Consider the following 16,505-nt stretch of genomic DNA (forward strand, 5'->3'; position numbering starts at 1 on the left):
CTTCTCTATAGCAGTTCAGCTTCATGAAATTTCGTCAAATGTTGCAAACATTTAGGTATATGAGAAAATTAAAAAAAAAATACTTTAAAAAATGATAGAAATTTATACTTAACTACAAGAAGTTAATAATACGTGGTGATCATTTCCTGATTTTTAGAAATTAAATTTTTCTGTTTACAAGAAAAAAATTAATTATATTTTTTAAAGTCGGTAAAAATCAAAGATTTTTAAATTTTGAGTTAGAAATTGAGATTTTTTGAATAATTCAAAATAACTGACTCACTGTTCTTGAGGAATTTTTATTAAAAAAAAATTCATGTAAAACTTCTATTAAATTAGACTTGTAATTTTGCGAAGACACTTGGATTTGGCTCTTTTTCGATGAGGCAATACGTTTGTAGTAACACTGGAAGGTTACAAGTTAAAAAAAATCGGGGTTTTTTTTAACGATCCATTTTATACTTGCAACTGCAACCATGAAGTTTTTAAATATATAAAAATTGTCAAACTGCTCAAATCGAGGATTCCAAAATTCATGTTATCAAATATGATGCGCATACTGTTATAGACTATAGATGAAAATACTTCCTGAAATTCCTACGATTGATTTATCAGCTTTATAATAAACTCATAAAAAATCTAACGGCTAAGCTAAATAAATATATTTTAAAAAGAGGAATATATCATATCTAATGTTATTAATTCTTGTTCATCAGCAAATTTATTCAAACAATATAGTATCCAAAAATAATTAATAATAATATTCTCCCTCCATGATCAATCAAAATGAGGAGGTGTAGAAGCTCGACTTCCACTCTTTGATCCTCCTTTATTATTGCGTTTTCCTCTTCGATGCCCAACCTTATTCGTCGTCCGCCGACTAGATGATGAATCTCTTGAATTGCCAGGATTAGAGCTATTTGAAATCGTTGAATCTGCTGGTGAACTAGCGTTTGACAGAATAGAAAGACTTTCCCTTAGCGCCGCAGTGTCTCCCTCAGTGAAACTAAATTAAACAAAGTATTAATAAAGATTGGTGTAACAATCATTATTGAATTCTAAGTCATCTTCAATAGGGTCTTTGGGATGAAATTAGCATATAAATTGGGAAAGCGAATTCTTAGTTTATAGTCTATAACAAGTTTCTTTTGAACTAAATAGAAGGTTAATTGCATATTAATAATTTTATATTTTGCCAATACGGACATAGTTAATAATATGCTCACTAATTCCACACTACAAAATCCTTAATGAAGAGAGAACTCATAGTGTTTAGTAAAATATCGCCTGAAAATGCCCTATCTGATTATTATTAATTAACAAATTTGTGGATCAATGCCCTACGTGCATTTATGGCCATATTAGGTGTTTTTGAAAGTATGATAGCTATCCATTTTAAATTAGGTATCAATGATGATATAAACCCTATCTACTATCTTTCAATGATTAATTTCATCGGATGAGAGTTGCAATTTGCATTTACCTCAATATCTCAGGTTTGACAAAATGTCATATAGGACTGTTTTCCAAGTTAGGGTAGTATAGGTAAATACTGGAAATAATCGATTTTGAGGTAAATGATGATAACAAATTATTTTGGAAGGCCACAAGATATTCGGGCCCTGTGATTCCTACACCACTGGAAGTATAATGATTTATTCATGGATATGAGTATCTTTTAATAACAGGACAATCAAATATTGATTGAGTTACTTCTCACGTACAAGGACACTTGTAATAATTTTCTTTTTTTTTTGGCATATTTGTTAGTAATTTTAGATGATGAAAACTCCTTTCTTTCTTACCTATCAATATCCACATGAGTTTCCTCATCATATCCACTTCCAAGATTACTCAACCATTTGAACCGGACTTCCCTTCTTTGTGAATCAGTATGTATTTGACAGCGTGTGGACCTTGTACAAAGCTTTTTAGAGTGCAAGGTAACTCCACAAATATTGTTCAGCAAATGAGACCTTTCTTCCTTGCTCAACTGATCATAATTTGCTGGAGGTGTGATAGTCCCATCAAAAAGTTGCTCCAATATACCACCACGGCCCTATATCCAGCACGGGTATAAATCACTACATTACATGAGTCAAATGAATATATGTATATGATAAATGAAATACGGATTAAGCAAATGATGGACTTGAGTTCTCTTAAGTCTAAATGAATAATAATAAGCTCCTATGTATATTTATGAGGATTAAGCAACTTCAAGATGTAAATTATTGCTAAAAAAAAAAAATTCTAACAGCTACGACCATGATCAATGTTGATGGGCTTAGGAAGTTGGGTGTGAAAAAAATTATAAATCTATAATAATTTAATTTGGCAAATATAGTTTTTAGTTAAGAGACGAAAATATATAGAGACAAAAACAAGTATGTAATAAATAAGTTAAAAACATGTATATTTGAATAATGTCAGTTCAAAAGTCACGAAATAAAAAATATGAACAAATTATGCACATTCATTCTGGTGATTGACTTAAGAATTTACAGAGTAAATTTTCTATATAAATAATGTTATCACGAGTTACAGTCTGAATGCTATACAAATATAGATACAAGACAAAATGAATACACGCAAAAAAAATAAAAAAGAGGCAAGGATTAAAATTATACTAAAATGAAAAGGATATCAAATTATTGTAATAAGTTATTTATGAAGAAAAAAAAAAAAAATCCCCTGAGATCATAACTACTCAGAGGATGAATAACAATAAAATCCCAGATCGTGTTTGCATTTGCTAAATTCCCAGAACATATATTTAAAAAAAAAGAAGAAAATAGTCCGTTCAATTGTCCTTTCTTTAGAGACTACAACAATTACTAATTAGTTCCTAATAATGAATTATAGTATTTCCATCTATTTGATCCACCGATTGTTAATTTAAATAATTCTATACAGTTATTTGGAATGGAGATGTACCTGTGAATTTCCATATTTTGGGGCTCTATTTCTCCTTGGAGAATTTTTGTCTCTTTTTTTTCTATTAAAACTTTTCCCAGGCTCAATCCAATCTTCGTCTTCGGCGTCATCTTCATCCAGACAGCTGGCAGAACTCGCATTCCCTCCACTCCCTTGCTCTGAATGACTGTTGTGAGAGTCCTTAGAATTACTATTTGAGTTGGAGTTATTTTGACTGGATGAATTATTAGAGTTATTTGAGGAGGATGCGATTCGACGAGAGGCGATGCGACTCGAATTCCGACCCATTCCCATACATTTCTCCAAATGTGGGGCAAAACGAGAGGCTGCAAGGTTTCTGGAGCAATTAGGGCAGACACACTCGGGCTGTTTCTTCAGAGTGGGAACTCCAACAGCCGTTGTCACCACAGAGCCAAAAACGTCCATTGTATTTGTACATAGTCCCATTTTCTTGGCCTCAGATGGAGAACAAGGCTCAGAGTTGTCCGAATCTAAGAGAGGAAAGAGTCCAATTTTCACAGACCTAAAGTCAATGATATATAATTAATTAATGATAACTGATGTGAGCAGAGCAACATGATAATCATGTATCAGTTGTATCAAATATCAACCCACCTGTGAACCTCAAACCCGATCCCTAGAGAAATCTCATCCACCAACTCTAGAAATATACTTTCCGCAATCTCCTCTACGTCACATTTCCTGAGTAAAGATGCCGTCAAAGACTTTAAATCTACTCCTTCTAGGAGCATCTTCGATCCTCAGAATAACTCAACAAGTCACGGATTAGACCCTTTGTTTTGGTCTGACAGGAAGGTGGACCGATTCCAAAAAAATACTTACTAGGAGTTCAAAAAGGTCCGTCACGTGATTGTCTAAATATGATACATTTCCATAAATGAGCAAAGAGAGTAAGAGAGAGTTATGCGCCGGCCGCTCAGAATTAATAAAGAGAATGAAACCAAATAAAATGGAAATAGAGCGTGCGGGGACATTGCTGAGAGCAGGGATGGAACGAAAGATGTAGGGAAGACAAAACCAAGTTGTCACAGATTTGGTTGTTAAAAATAGGATACTGAAGGAAGTTGTATATAAAATTACGAAATGATCTTATTATCTTATAATTTTTATAGTTTTCTTTACTTTATGTATAAATGTATGGACCAGTGAATATAATCCAATTGGATGATTATTGTATTAACATTTTATTTTAGACCATGGAGTCTTCAAATACTAATAGCACTTCAGTATTTGTACGTATAAAGAATGTTCAACTTGTAAATTCTAAAATACGTTATAATATCTGTATAATTTATTAAAAAATAAATTTCTACGTTCCTTCATGTTTAAATGATCGATAACAACCAAAATTAGAGATAGTATTTTAATCAAATCCTTTCTCATACACCTAAATCAGCACTTGGAATGGCACATACTATTTTATGGCTTAACTAAAGGCTCAAATAACCTAAAATATTAGATTAAAGGTGTATGAGAACTTGACTCCGTCTAGCCTAGCCAAGCTTTGTTATGTGAATGGTTGTTTGTTGTGCGTTTGCAGAGGTTGTTACTTGTTTGATGTTTGATGATATTGGCGGAGCGGGTTCCTTGGTTAGTTTGGAAAGGTGAAGAATGTCTGGGTCTCCGATGCGTGGTGCTCCTCCTCCAGGCCTCATGATGCGAGGTCCTTCTCCTCGTATGCCTCCTCAACGGATGATGATGGCTCGGCCAGCAGGAGTTGGAGGTGGTCCTCAGCTTCCCTTGCGCCCTCCCAGCAAAGTCATCAAGAAGAAGAAGAAAATCGCGGACAAAGTACTTCCTCAACGGGTTCGAGACCTTGTTCCAGAGTCTCAGGCATATATGGACCTTCTCAGTTTCGAAAAGAGACTGGATTCCACAATTATGCGGAAGCGGTGAGTTAATGTGAGTTTAGCTTTTGCCTAATTGGGAATTGCCTTTAATTTGTTTCAGACTGGACATTCAGGAGGCTCTGAAAAGACCCATGAAACTCAAGAGGAAACTTCGAATCTTCATATCGAATACGGGATACCCAGCAACAGAAGGGAATCCTCCCTCTTGGGAATTGCGAGTGGAAGGAAGACTGATGCCCGAAAAGGATAAGCCCAAAAGGAAGTTCTCCTCCTTTTTCAAATCCCTAGTGATTGAGTTGGACAAGGATCTGTATGGCCCCGATAATCATCTTGTGGAATGGCATCGTACTTCTGCAACTCAGGAAACAGATGGGTTTCAAGTTAAAAGGCCTGGTGACAAAAATGTCAAGTGTACTATACTACTCTTACTCGACTATCAGCCTCTTCAATTCAAATTAGATCAACGACTGGCACGATTATTGGGTGTCCACACTCAATCCCGACCCGTTATTATTGCTGCGCTTTGGCAATATATTAAAACACATAAACTACAAGACTCCAATGAAAAAGAATTCATCAATTGTGATCCTTTTCTCAAACAAATTTTCCAAGCGGATCGTATTAAATTTGCTGAAGTTCCTCAGCGCCTCAACCCTCTTCTCCACCCTCCAGATCCAATTGTAAGTCAACTTACTTTCCTTTGCCATATCTATTGTTAAACCTCATTTTTCTCCCTCTTTCTAGGTCATTAATCATATTATTAACGTAGAGGATACGCCTGAGCAGAAAAAAACAGCCTGTTACGATATTGATGTCGAAGTGGACGATGCACTCAAAGCGCAAATGAATAGTTTCTTGGTTTCCACTGCCTCTCAACAAGAGATACAATCTTTAGATAGCAAGATACATGAAACTGTAGATACAATTAAGACTCTAAAGGTTCATCGAGAATTTTACTTGAGTTTCTCAAAGGACCCTCAACTCTTTATAAACAAATGGCTTATCAGTCAGTCAAGAGGTATTTTGATATTACTTTTTTTTTTTAATGAATATTTTTCAAATATTTTTATGTAATTGCAGACCTTAAAACTATGACAAATGTGGCTGGTCATCCAGAGGAAGAACGTCATACAGACTTTTACGGTCAGGCCTGGATTCATGAAGCAGTATCGCGATACTTTTATAGTAAAATACAACAAAAAAGAGCGGAATTAGACACGGCTCTCGGCATAAGAAACCCATAATAACCCCATATTTTCCTTTTATACTTTTATTTTTCTTTGTAAATAAAATGTAATTGTAATTTTATATTATTCATCGTCGGCTTGTATTTCTTCAGTATCACTCCAAATATGTATTTTGCCTCCAGTAGCTGTCAAGAGGTGCGCGCTTGAGGGATGTTGAGATAATGAGTGAACTGTAATATTAGAATTGACCATAGGAGCATTTTCTTTTTCGCCATGATCGAGTTTAGCCACAACGTTGCCTTCTACAAGATCCCAATAGTAGGCAAAACCGTTTTCAGAGCCAGATATAACATATTTATCTTTGTGGTCCAATGTTGCATCTATTCTATAGTTTTTCTTGTTAAGAGCACCTAGAAACTCCTGTAAAAGTTCCCCACTGCTTTTGTCGAAAAGCTTAATGGGTTCACCTCCATTCGTGTTCACTAATATGCACTGTCCATCTCGAGTGAAACAAAGAGAGGAAATCGGATATCCGACGTAGTCGGTAAATAGGGCACCATTCCGGATATCAAACCTTCTAATAGTTTTGTCAGCAGATCCAGCAATAATTTCATGATCCGAAACATCAATTGATGTGACCGAGTCTTTAAATACATCTAAAGTCTGAATGGGCTCATTACGTTTAGAGCGCCCATCCCAAATCTTAATAGTTCCATCTATTGAGCCACTTAGAACACATGATGAGTCTTCATTAAAGATAACACAATTGACCGTTCCTGCATGACCTCTCCATTTACGAAGTGCTGTTCCAATACTAACATCCCAAAGTATAACCGTTTTATCCATTCCACATGATGCGATTTGACTATTGTCACAGGATCCCCGAGCATCAAGGACCTCGTATCCGTGTCCTGTATAAGTTCTTAATTGAAATCCTTTTTTTGGATTCCATAGTTTTATAGATTTATCAGAACCACACGTGAGACAATAGTTACCATCCACATTATATCTTACTGCTCGAACAGCTCCTTGCTTACAGTCTATGGATTGTATTCGAAACGAGGGTATTGACATTGTGCTATAAACTCTGCAAAATACCAAATAAGAGAAAATAGTGAAAGATAATTAATTAACATTGGAGAGCTAGAGAAATATAGTCTTTAAAATATAAAGGAATTTATTACGTTCTTTGTTTACATTATATATATATATATGTACTGTTATTTTTTTCTTTCTGTTAAAACAATCAAATCCACACATTTTGCTAAGAAAAAATAAGGAATTTATAACAGATAAAGGATACAAAATTATTGGATCATGCTATCATAGTTTTTTACCCAGTAAATACGGTTTAATTTTAAAAACTAAAGCCTTTCATTATTAAAAGAATATTTTGAATAATTAATTACTGTGTAGCACCAAATGAAAAAAAAAAAAAAGACAGAAGACCATTCTCAACATCACACTCAAAAGTCATTTTTTCATGGTTTAACCAAATTTTTTTTTCTACATTAACATGGAATGTTGAAACTATTTATCAATATTAAATTTTTGTATATATTGGTAAAAAAGGAGAGAAAAAGGAATATTAGAATTACATAAACTTATAAAATAAATTAACAAATATAGATATACATATTATAAAAGTACTAAAAGCATCGAGTCAAAGAAAAATCTATAAAAGACAACATCAATATCAATTTGCACCTACTATGACGATAATAATTACACGTCGTCACAATTATATCACTTTTTCTTTTTCTTGACTCCATTTGTGCTTCGAAGATTTTTGGTATGATTTTGATAAGCCTTTGCATGACCATTAGTATATTGAGCCTCAATTTTGGTTTCACTCATAATGGCATTTGCGAAACCATTAGAGACAGAATGAGAGAGTTTCTTGGCTTTGTGCTTTAAAGACAGCTTATCTATCCAATATACACATTCCTTGAGCGTTAGCGGCCACTCAAATTCGTTTGGTATTTGGCCATGAACCCCTTCTTCGAAATAGGAGAATAGAGGGAACCAAAACCAGTTACGATTCTCTTCTTTTGCAAACTGACTATCGCTTCGACTGTTTCCAAGCGTGTGATAGTACATAAAAAGACGAGAAGAAATATAAAAGGCTATGAAAACGTCAATGGAGTAGTGCTCATGTGCGGCTAGGATGAAGAACACACCAAACACATTACAAATCCATGTGAAGGTGTGAAGGAAATAAATCTTGGTTGAGGTATACTCCGTAATGAAGAAATTGAGTAAAGTGAGTCCAACAGTATGGCCACTAAACATATAATCTCCACATGTGCGGACTCCTTGCGTAGTTAAACCAGCGCCACTCCATATTTGATAAGCCTTTAAAAAAAAAAAAAAAAACTTCTATCAAACATGGTCATGTTAAATTTGAAATGAATCTTATACCTGTCGATACTTGTTCCATACGTCTCCATAAGGCCGAGGAGAGCATTTAAGATGTTTTCCTGGAACGCTTAAGGAAGTAATGAGCATGGTAACACAACGCAGGAGAAAAATCGTTCCCGAGATGGAGAAGAACCTTCTGGCCAGAATGAATCGATGCTTGTGAAAAATGAGGACAGTAGCCCAAAGGGCCAAAAGAACCATTCCTGTGATTTCTGCCATTTCAAATGCCCAAGTTATATGGGGAATATTATCTAAAAGAATATCTGGGAGAGGTGGATATACATCTGTGTCTGGAACACGATCATGGACAATAACCATGACAAAGGCAGTCATCCAAGAGACTGCCAATGCGTAAAGAAATGCCAAAAGAGCTTTGCCCCTCTCAGGACGGATCGAAACGCTTTCAGGATGATCCACTTGATGAGAAGGTGGCTCTCGAAGAAGATCTACGGCATGCAAGAGTCTTTTCACATCTCCTAACACACGAATACCAATGATATCCACACAGTCCGATTGGCTCAGGCTCAACAAGCACCGACCATCCATTCGATGCTTTTCCACAAGGGGCTCCACCAAACTATGGAACTCATTGCACTCCAACCATTCAGATACTTGCTCCACACTCCAATTCTCCGGATAATCCTCCATTCTCATATCGGTGATGATTATTATTGCTAATATGCAATTGGCTTGAGACGAGTGAGGAGCTCAACATATGAATGAGTCAATTAATGAGTACTAGATGTAGTAGTAATAATTACTAATTAGAAACTCAAACCGGATCAGCTACGAGCTAGATGGATACTAATCTTTCGTAAATAGACTTGTGATGAATGAAATTCATTCTTGATTTGTTCTTAACACTCAAATATCTCTTTTACGCAAGTCAGGTAATAATTAATTGTTATTATCATAAACAATATCACGTGACGCAGCTTCTGTTGTTTACACTCTCTATTGATGTTGGACATGGAAAATGTTTTGTACAAAACAATATGAACGTCACTTTCATATTTTTATTTTTATTTTTTTCATATACATAATCTAATCTATGTATATTCTATAAGCATCAGGCATGTTTAATACTCCCTGGCTATATAGTCTGTATACACATATACATCCTAAAGCCGAATGTCGTAATTTATTTAATATTCATTGACGTGTATTCTTTCTGTATTTATTTGAATATTGTTTAAATAATGTAAGCTCATTCAATTGCGTTCTCGTAATGTTAATTCTATTGGTCGTTCTTCAGCAATGTACTAGCTGTACTTATTTATTAATTTATGAAACTACGAAGGATAAATGACTCATTGCCCTTTTTATCAGAATATATTTTTTGCTCTAACAAAGTGTAGCTATCCTACTCCTAATAATTATATAATATTTACTTTCATTAATTATGCAAAGGTGTTCTATTGAGATAAGTTACTCACACACACAACTTTAATTATGATTATTACTTAACCAGCTGTATAAGTTGGGACTATATGCATTATATCAAACTCATTTACATATTCGGCAATTAGAACGCTAGTAATTTTACTACCAAGTTATTAACAAACATTATTTGAATTAATTATAGAAGATTAATTTTCTACGTTCTTACTATTTATCAATAACCCCATCAACGATGAATTTGAAAAAGGCAAGACACTTAGTATCATGGAAAAAAGGAGATCGAAGGCGAGTCCTAAGAAAACATAGCAAACTCGCAAGTCCACGTATCTATATCCATAGTCCTGCTTAACAGAAATGAACGCAGTTAAGTATTAATTTGGATACTCGCTGATTTGAATAAGTGATAACTAGCGTTGTATAAAATATGCCCTAGATTGTAAAAATAAAAGGAACCAAAAATCAACGTGATAATCCTAATAATATTTAAAGAATGTTTGGGAAGAGAACAGCATAGCTGTCATGACGTCTGATTAAATCAGCTGCAAGGAACCGTGAGAGTAAGGAAATAAACAGAAATCCAACCCCATATTTATCAAGGATATATAGGTTTGAATTAGTTCGATTTTGATACCGCAGCAAAGACTTATACTTATAACTCCCGAGCAAATCCTGATTGTTCAGGAGTACTAGAGAGATGGAGAATTCATTCTCTTTTTTAAATGATTTTTTTTTCTACAAATCTAGTCCCACGTATACTTTTTAGTAAATTTGCATCACTATACAATTAAGCTTAAACTTATTCCATTTAGAAATATGTATACTAATAATGCTCAACGAGACTGAAACATACGTGGATTGTTACGTCTAAAGTATATAATATTTTTTAAATTTAAGTTATAACGTGTTTTTAAAATGTCTTGATAAAATCATTGTATCTCAATCACTTTTGGACAACATATAATGACACGAGTGCTCTTCAAAAAGATGAGTAATTAATCCATAAATAAATATAAAAATACTATAGACAACTTTATTATAATTGACAAATTAGAATCTAATCTTATATCTACAAAAATAAACTTTTGAATCTGCCTCCTCATCCTCCTCCGTTTTGTCTGCGTAGGAATTTTTTTTTGTTCCTCATTCTATTATTAAAAATTAGTCAGGAAGGGGAGATTGCATTAACAAGTGACAAGTGGGACTGGACTGCGGTCCTCGGTCCTAAATAACGACCGACACAACACTAACTACCAGCATTTGTGTCCAAATTCAACTTCCCATGTGTCCGTGGAACGGACAGGCTCATACTATTCTAAAATACAAAAATTTATACATATATTTTTCATTATAATACAAAATTTTTTCTCTGATTCATTATTTTTGGGCTGTTTTCTTTTTTTAATTGTAACATGGCTGTTAATATCCAAATACCCAATTTTTTGAAAATAAATCAGACACTTTTGAAGAAATTATGACGATTATCACACTTCCATGTCACGTTTTTTTTTTTACTTATCAGGATTTCCTCAATTGCAGCTATAAATACATGTCGAGGATGTTTAAAGGAAAAAAAAAAAAAACTTTTGTTATAACATGACTATCAAATATTTATTGAGTACATTATATTATGTGTACAACTGTGAGGAACACAAATCATTTGGTCTTACAAGTCAACCACCTCTATTGATTTAGTTAAAAACGAATAATTCTTTTCATCATTTAGAATTTAATGAGCTCAGCCCATGAATAATAAAACATACTTTTTAAGATATTATTGCCTCAACATACAGCTGCAAAGCTGCTCCCACTTTCTAAGACATATTTTATACATCTCTGGCTATAATGACGTATATTTGAAATAATCTACTCGCCCAGACTTAAGTTAAAGACTTATACATGCAGTGGCACGTTTTATTTTTTTTTCACTGAACCTTTGCATTGGTAGAAGTGTATTAAATAGGTCTTAGAAATCGGGAACATCTAAGTATCCACCATCTTCTTCATAAAGACTTCGCAGCAAGCCACAAGTGCATCTTACGCTTAATCTTTAGTAAATGCATATTGTTGTTTGCATACATTATTTTTAATTAATTTTTTAAAAACTTAAGAGCTTGGTTGAATGACGTCATTAGTACATTAACCCTCTCACACATACGAGCAAGATACTTTGTGAGTCCAGTCTTGTAAGGAATTATTCAGCAAAATTGGCTATATTTACTGCTAAAATCGGCTTAAAAATCAGCTAAATATATTTAATAGTTCATAGCTTGAGGGATCTGAATTTTTTATGACTCCTCAATTTATCATTTTCAAAGTTTCAGTTGGACAATTCTTCCGAGAAAAAAATTATTCTTGCTAGACATTATTAGAAAATCCGTAAGACTGTCTATAAAGAATTCTTCTGTTCATGAATGTGCAATTGCCTTTTTATAACTTTTTTTTTTATGTTGCTTTCATTGGTTAGATGCAAGGTTAATAGAAATACATTCTATATTAGTATTTCTATTTTCTATATTCTAGTATTTTTTTTAACCTTAGTTAGATGGAGATTAAGTATAAGTAAACATTAGAGTATTATAGTTACTCCATCTGATTTAGGAATCTTTTGGTGATAAAGAAAGATACATCTACAGAAAAAAGTATAATTCTTTCTCCTGGAATCGCCTGGGCGTGAACGCACATCCCTTTTATTAGAATATCATCTCCAGAGTGCCTCGTCTATGAGCTACGGCGATTTTATTATTGTAAATTGAATTTAATCAATTTACAAACATAAATTGGAAACCATAATTTTTATTTATAGTTCTGTCATTACTAAAAATCGGCTAACTATTGCAAAGATGAGCTAGGCTTTACGGCTATCAGCTAATTAATTTTTTTATAGCTATATAAGTGAAAAATCAGCTAGGTCTGGAAAAAATTCACCTAGCTTGGCAACACTGTTAGAGACTTGTACTTGTCTCTGTATATCTTGCATACGCGTAGGATAGGTGTTGCCAAACTTTTCAGCCTGCGACTCCCAAAATAACGGTGCCAGAGACTGGCAACTCCGGAAGACACTGGAAGTAGTTTATAATGTTGCAGCACACCCACGCACGTGCACTATATCAATACAAAGAGAGCAGGTAGATCCCCTACGCTTATGACGTCACATTGTAAGGTTCAAAATCTTCCGCTAAACTAATTTTAAAACTTGCGAGCCCTATTAATACAACTTGTAATTTTCATTCATTCATTATAAACTCTCAATTTCATTTTTGGCTTACTTATTTTATACTGTGATGATTTCGGAATACTACCAACACTGTATTTTTACTCCACAATATTTAGTATAGGTTTTTTTATATCTACACTTGATCGCAATTAATTTATTCCATATTATGATGGGGATATCATATATAAATATAAGCAATGGCGTAGCAAGCATAATTGTGAATATTGTATCTCCCAACCTTTCCCGAGATTGTTGGGAATTGCTCCTCCAACTTTACAGTAGGTAACTTTAATTCAACCAATCAACGTGTAAAAGGCTAATTATGAAAAAAGAAGTGGAAAAATCAATAGTTGATAACTAAATACTGTATATATATATTTTTTTTGGATAAGTGAGTTAACGCCTTGGTACACTCCACGATGTGCTTAGGAATTGACACTTTATTTCTGAGTTTTCTACATACTAGTATTTTCAAACCTAATCTAATTAATTATCCATATAAAAATAAAGAGGTTTTGTGTTATGAAATATTACTTGTTTGTAGGAGATAACATGTTATGAATTTGTAAACACGCTTGTAATTGTGGTGCTTCAAAATATAACTTAACGTGCATTTTGCACCGAGATAAAATACGTTTATTCCTTCTCTCCTCCAAAACATTCCTCAAATAGTCAGGGTTACCATGTTGATTTTCGGTTTCTTTTTTTAAAATGGCCATTCTACAGTGGAATTCATTACCAGTGATGATACTATACTGACCAATAGCAAAGGAAATTCTTTGACGCTGCAACAGCAAACGAGAGAAAAAAGGTAGTTGACCTAAATAATCGAAAACATAGTATTTCCTGCTATAAGCTCCAATTAAAAAAAAAAAAGAAGCATTATTTACATATCATTAGTCATTATATCACATCATTACTACAGGCACATAATATTCAAAATATAGCATACGTTGGCGATAAAAAAGCTTGTCAAGTCCAATTCATTGTGGAGCGGGGTGGAATTAATTATTTAGATGTTCAACTTTCATTTCTCAGAATGTCCACCTTCTGCCTCAACCATGATCTCAGTTCGAGCCCTGATGGCACTGCAGACTATCACAATATAGTTGTCCGCATGGCAGCGCATTGTTTCTCAACAGCAACGTTAAGGGAGTTGACAGACGAGGGGGAGGGGGCAAAGGATCTAATTTCCACAAAGCCCCAGATTCCTTAATCTAGGGAAGCATAGACAAGGGATGAGGGGGCCAAAAGTTGGATGGCCAATTAATGGCCCGTTTTTCATTATCCAGTCTGCCGATTTTGGTCGACTTAGTAAGTAGCTGAAGTTTTCTTCTGACATATGAGGTCATACCAAGGTCCTAAATTGCTCTGCGCACTTAGGTTCCGAGACTCAACTCGCTTGATTTTTTTTCGGCATTGTCCTTGTTGGATTATCCTCGACGGTGTCATCCGATTGCTCAAAAAGAATTCTTGTTCTTACTTTGTTCTACCCTCTACTTCTTGGCTTCCTCTTTGGACTTTCCCCATCCTTGATCTTCTTCTCAACTTCATAAAAAAGTGTCTTTCCGCAAAGGACAATCTCACAAACGTAGAGCAATTTCATTCCGACGCGGGGCAAGTCAGCAAATCGTTGTCTTTTTGTTTCCATTTTAAACCCTTGTTGTTTTCTGAATTGATCAGAACAAATATCATTTAAAAGCTGAAATTCAGATCTTTAAAACATCTATGAAAATTTACTTATTTTTTTTAATAATGGAAAGTTGGCTTGAATGATCATTCCGAAATTTGCTTACGCATAGTTTATATATAATCTCAAGTGGAACATGACACCTTTTTTACCCTATAATTGTACCTCCAAATCGGCAAAACTTCATAAAATCCTCCAAATATGAGGACAATTTTCAGATCAATCATGAAGATTATGATCTCGAGCAAGAAACTATTCAAGAAGCTGGCAATGAAATTAGGAAGAAGAGTTAGTTATGTCTATAGTTGATAATATTGTAGAGAAAAACGCGTGCGAGTAGACAGGGGGAGAAAGACACATGGTATCATTGATTAAATTCTGATGTGATTATCAAGTATTTATTAGCAAAATGTTTAATAAAGATATAACATATAATTGACTTAGACGATTTTTATCCGTTACAGTAGATTTGGAAACGTCACACTCCATGAAATAGTAATTTATTGTGAACCATATTCTCAGAAAAATAGCTAATGAAACGACAAAGTAGAGTATTTCGAAATATATTTGAAGTTCCAGGTTTAAAAAGGAAGGCTTTAATTAAATATAATCTACATACTAAAAAATAAACCCATCATACATTGAAGTTAAATATACAAAATTAAACAATTAGAATCATATAACTAATAATAACAATAAATTATAAATACAGAATATTGAAATAATAGATTGATCCAAATAATATCTTCTTGTTCTAACATCGGAATTCAGTTCAATATGTCATAACTTGAGGTTGCAAAATACAAGCCAGACGTGGAGTTTAATCAAAAAGATCATCACCTTTTTTCCTTATGTGCAAGTTGCATATACAATTGTGCACAGGATAGATATATTTCTACCGATGATATTTTAATAATTATTAATAATAAAGTAAATCATAAAATAATGTTAGATTTCAATCCATATCTTCTTCCAATCTTAGTAAGAACAGTTTTTAGAATCCCACTTTCATTTATTTCATATTTATCTAAAAAAAGAAAAGTTAATCCATGTAGTCAAATTTAACTGATAAGACAATTCAGGCAACCATTCTTGACTTATTGTAGTTTTCTAGCATGAAAACATGACATAAAGATTTAGAGCAAAAGCTAATTATGTAATAATGTCCGGCGATATTACTCCTTATTAAGAGCATCAAAAAGATGCTTTTTTTTTCTCCGCTATTTATGCTTATATAACAACATATATACACAATTGGTAATTATAATGCTACACCCAATGCAACTACCCCCGTTGTTGTGACCATTTAAGCAGTTGTTTTTGCCTTTTATGAGTTTTCTGAACACCATTTCTTGGAGCCTATCAACCATAGCTAAGCCTTAAGTGATAAAGAAGTAATATTTATTGACTATGTAATATTGGAAAACCTAATGATCATACCCAAGTCTTTAGTGAAGAAACTAGTCTCAGACAAACTAGTTGCGAACCATCCAAAGCTACTACCCCGTTGTTGTGACCATTTAAGCAGTTGTTTTTACTATTTAATGAGTTGTGTATCATAATTCTTGATATGTTTAGCTAAAATAGAATCATATTTTAGGGTTAGATTTAAAAAAGATTGACTTACTGATAGTACAAAACTTAGAGTTTCATTTGAAATTAGTAAATATTTTATACTTTTTACTGATAACTTGATCGTCATTTGGTGTAGACGACTCAAAACATTTTTATATGTATTTCTATAAATGACATCAGTACCAACAGCCTCCATTAATTTAATGATG

The 16,505-nt window shown here is 33.6% G+C and overlaps 4 protein-coding genes across 4 annotated transcripts; 1 reads left to right on the forward strand and 3 right to left on the reverse strand.

The window, feature by feature from the left end:
* Positions 1-647: 647 nt before the first annotated feature.
* Positions 648-3,808, reverse strand: Sgf11 (SAGA associated factor 11kDa). Its single transcript, XM_040707658.2, has 4 exons — positions 3,553-3,808; positions 2,938-3,460; positions 1,806-2,059; positions 648-1,006 (listed from the first exon to the last, which is right to left on the reverse strand). The coding sequence occupies exons 1-4, from the start codon at positions 3,687-3,689 to the stop codon at positions 778-780; spliced, it is 1,143 nt and encodes a 380-aa protein (XP_040563592.1). The 5' UTR covers positions 3,690-3,808; the 3' UTR covers positions 648-777.
* Positions 3,809-4,451: 643 nt separating this feature from the next.
* LOC121113793 (brahma-associated protein of 60 kDa) lies at positions 4,452-6,116 on the forward strand. The gene is made up of 4 exons (XM_040707655.2): positions 4,452-4,850; positions 4,909-5,488; positions 5,553-5,826; positions 5,889-6,116. Exons 1-4 carry the CDS (start codon positions 4,570-4,572, stop codon positions 6,050-6,052), a joined length of 1,299 nt encoding a protein of 432 aa, XP_040563589.1. The 5' UTR covers positions 4,452-4,569; the 3' UTR covers positions 6,053-6,116.
* LOC121113796 (WD repeat domain-containing protein 83) lies at positions 6,063-7,069 on the reverse strand. The gene has a single exon (XM_040707657.2). It carries the CDS (start codon positions 7,067-7,069, stop codon positions 6,119-6,121), a length of 951 nt encoding a protein of 316 aa, XP_040563591.1. The 3' UTR covers positions 6,063-6,118.
* An 80-nt stretch (positions 7,070-7,149) lies between these two features.
* On the reverse strand, positions 7,150-9,625 carry LOC121113795 (sphingomyelin synthase-related protein 1). The gene is made up of 2 exons (XM_040707656.2): positions 8,417-9,625; positions 7,150-8,350 (listed from the first exon to the last, which is right to left on the reverse strand). Exons 1-2 carry the CDS (start codon positions 9,068-9,070, stop codon positions 7,742-7,744), a joined length of 1,263 nt encoding a protein of 420 aa, XP_040563590.1. The 5' UTR covers positions 9,071-9,625; the 3' UTR covers positions 7,150-7,741.
* Between the last annotated feature and the right edge of the window lie 6,880 nt (positions 9,626-16,505).

Source organism: Lepeophtheirus salmonis, chromosome 2, assembly GCF_016086655.4.
Source record: "Lepeophtheirus salmonis chromosome 2, UVic_Lsal_1.4, whole genome shotgun sequence".
Taxonomy (NCBI): Eukaryota; Metazoa; Arthropoda; class Copepoda; order Siphonostomatoida; family Caligidae; genus Lepeophtheirus; species Lepeophtheirus salmonis.

Bases quoted from the DNA above. Each gene is read 5' to 3' on its own strand.
- LOC121113795 (XM_040707656.2), bottom strand. From the start codon at position 9,070: ATGAGAATGGAGGATTATCCGGAGAATTGGAGTGTGGAGCAAGTATCT. The intron at 8,351-8,416 runs GTATAAGATTCA...TTTTTTTTAAAG, and splicing joins TATGGAACAAGTATCGACAG to GCTTATCAAATATGGAGTGG.
- Sgf11 (XM_040707658.2), bottom strand. From the start codon at position 3,689: ATGCTCCTAGAAGGAGTAGATTTAAAGTCTTTGACGGCATCTTTACTC. The intron at 2,060-2,937 runs GTACATCTCCAT...TGCTGGATATAG, and splicing joins CAAAATATGGAAATTCACAG to GGCCGTGGTGGTATATTGGA. The intron at 1,007-1,805 runs GTAAGAAAGAAA...TGTTTAATTTAG, and splicing joins ACTCATGTGGATATTGATAG to TTTCACTGAGGGAGACACTG.
- LOC121113793 (XM_040707655.2), top strand. From the start codon at position 4,570: ATGTCTGGGTCTCCGATGCGTGGTGCTCCTCCTCCAGGCCTCATGATG. The intron at 4,851-4,908 runs GTGAGTTAATGT...AATTTGTTTCAG, and splicing joins TCCACAATTATGCGGAAGCG to ACTGGACATTCAGGAGGCTC. The intron at 5,827-5,888 runs GTATTTTGATAT...ATGTAATTGCAG, and splicing joins GCTTATCAGTCAGTCAAGAG to ACCTTAAAACTATGACAAAT.
- LOC121113796 (XM_040707657.2), bottom strand. From the start codon at position 7,069: ATGTCAATACCCTCGTTTCGAATACAATCCATAGACTGTAAGCAAGGA.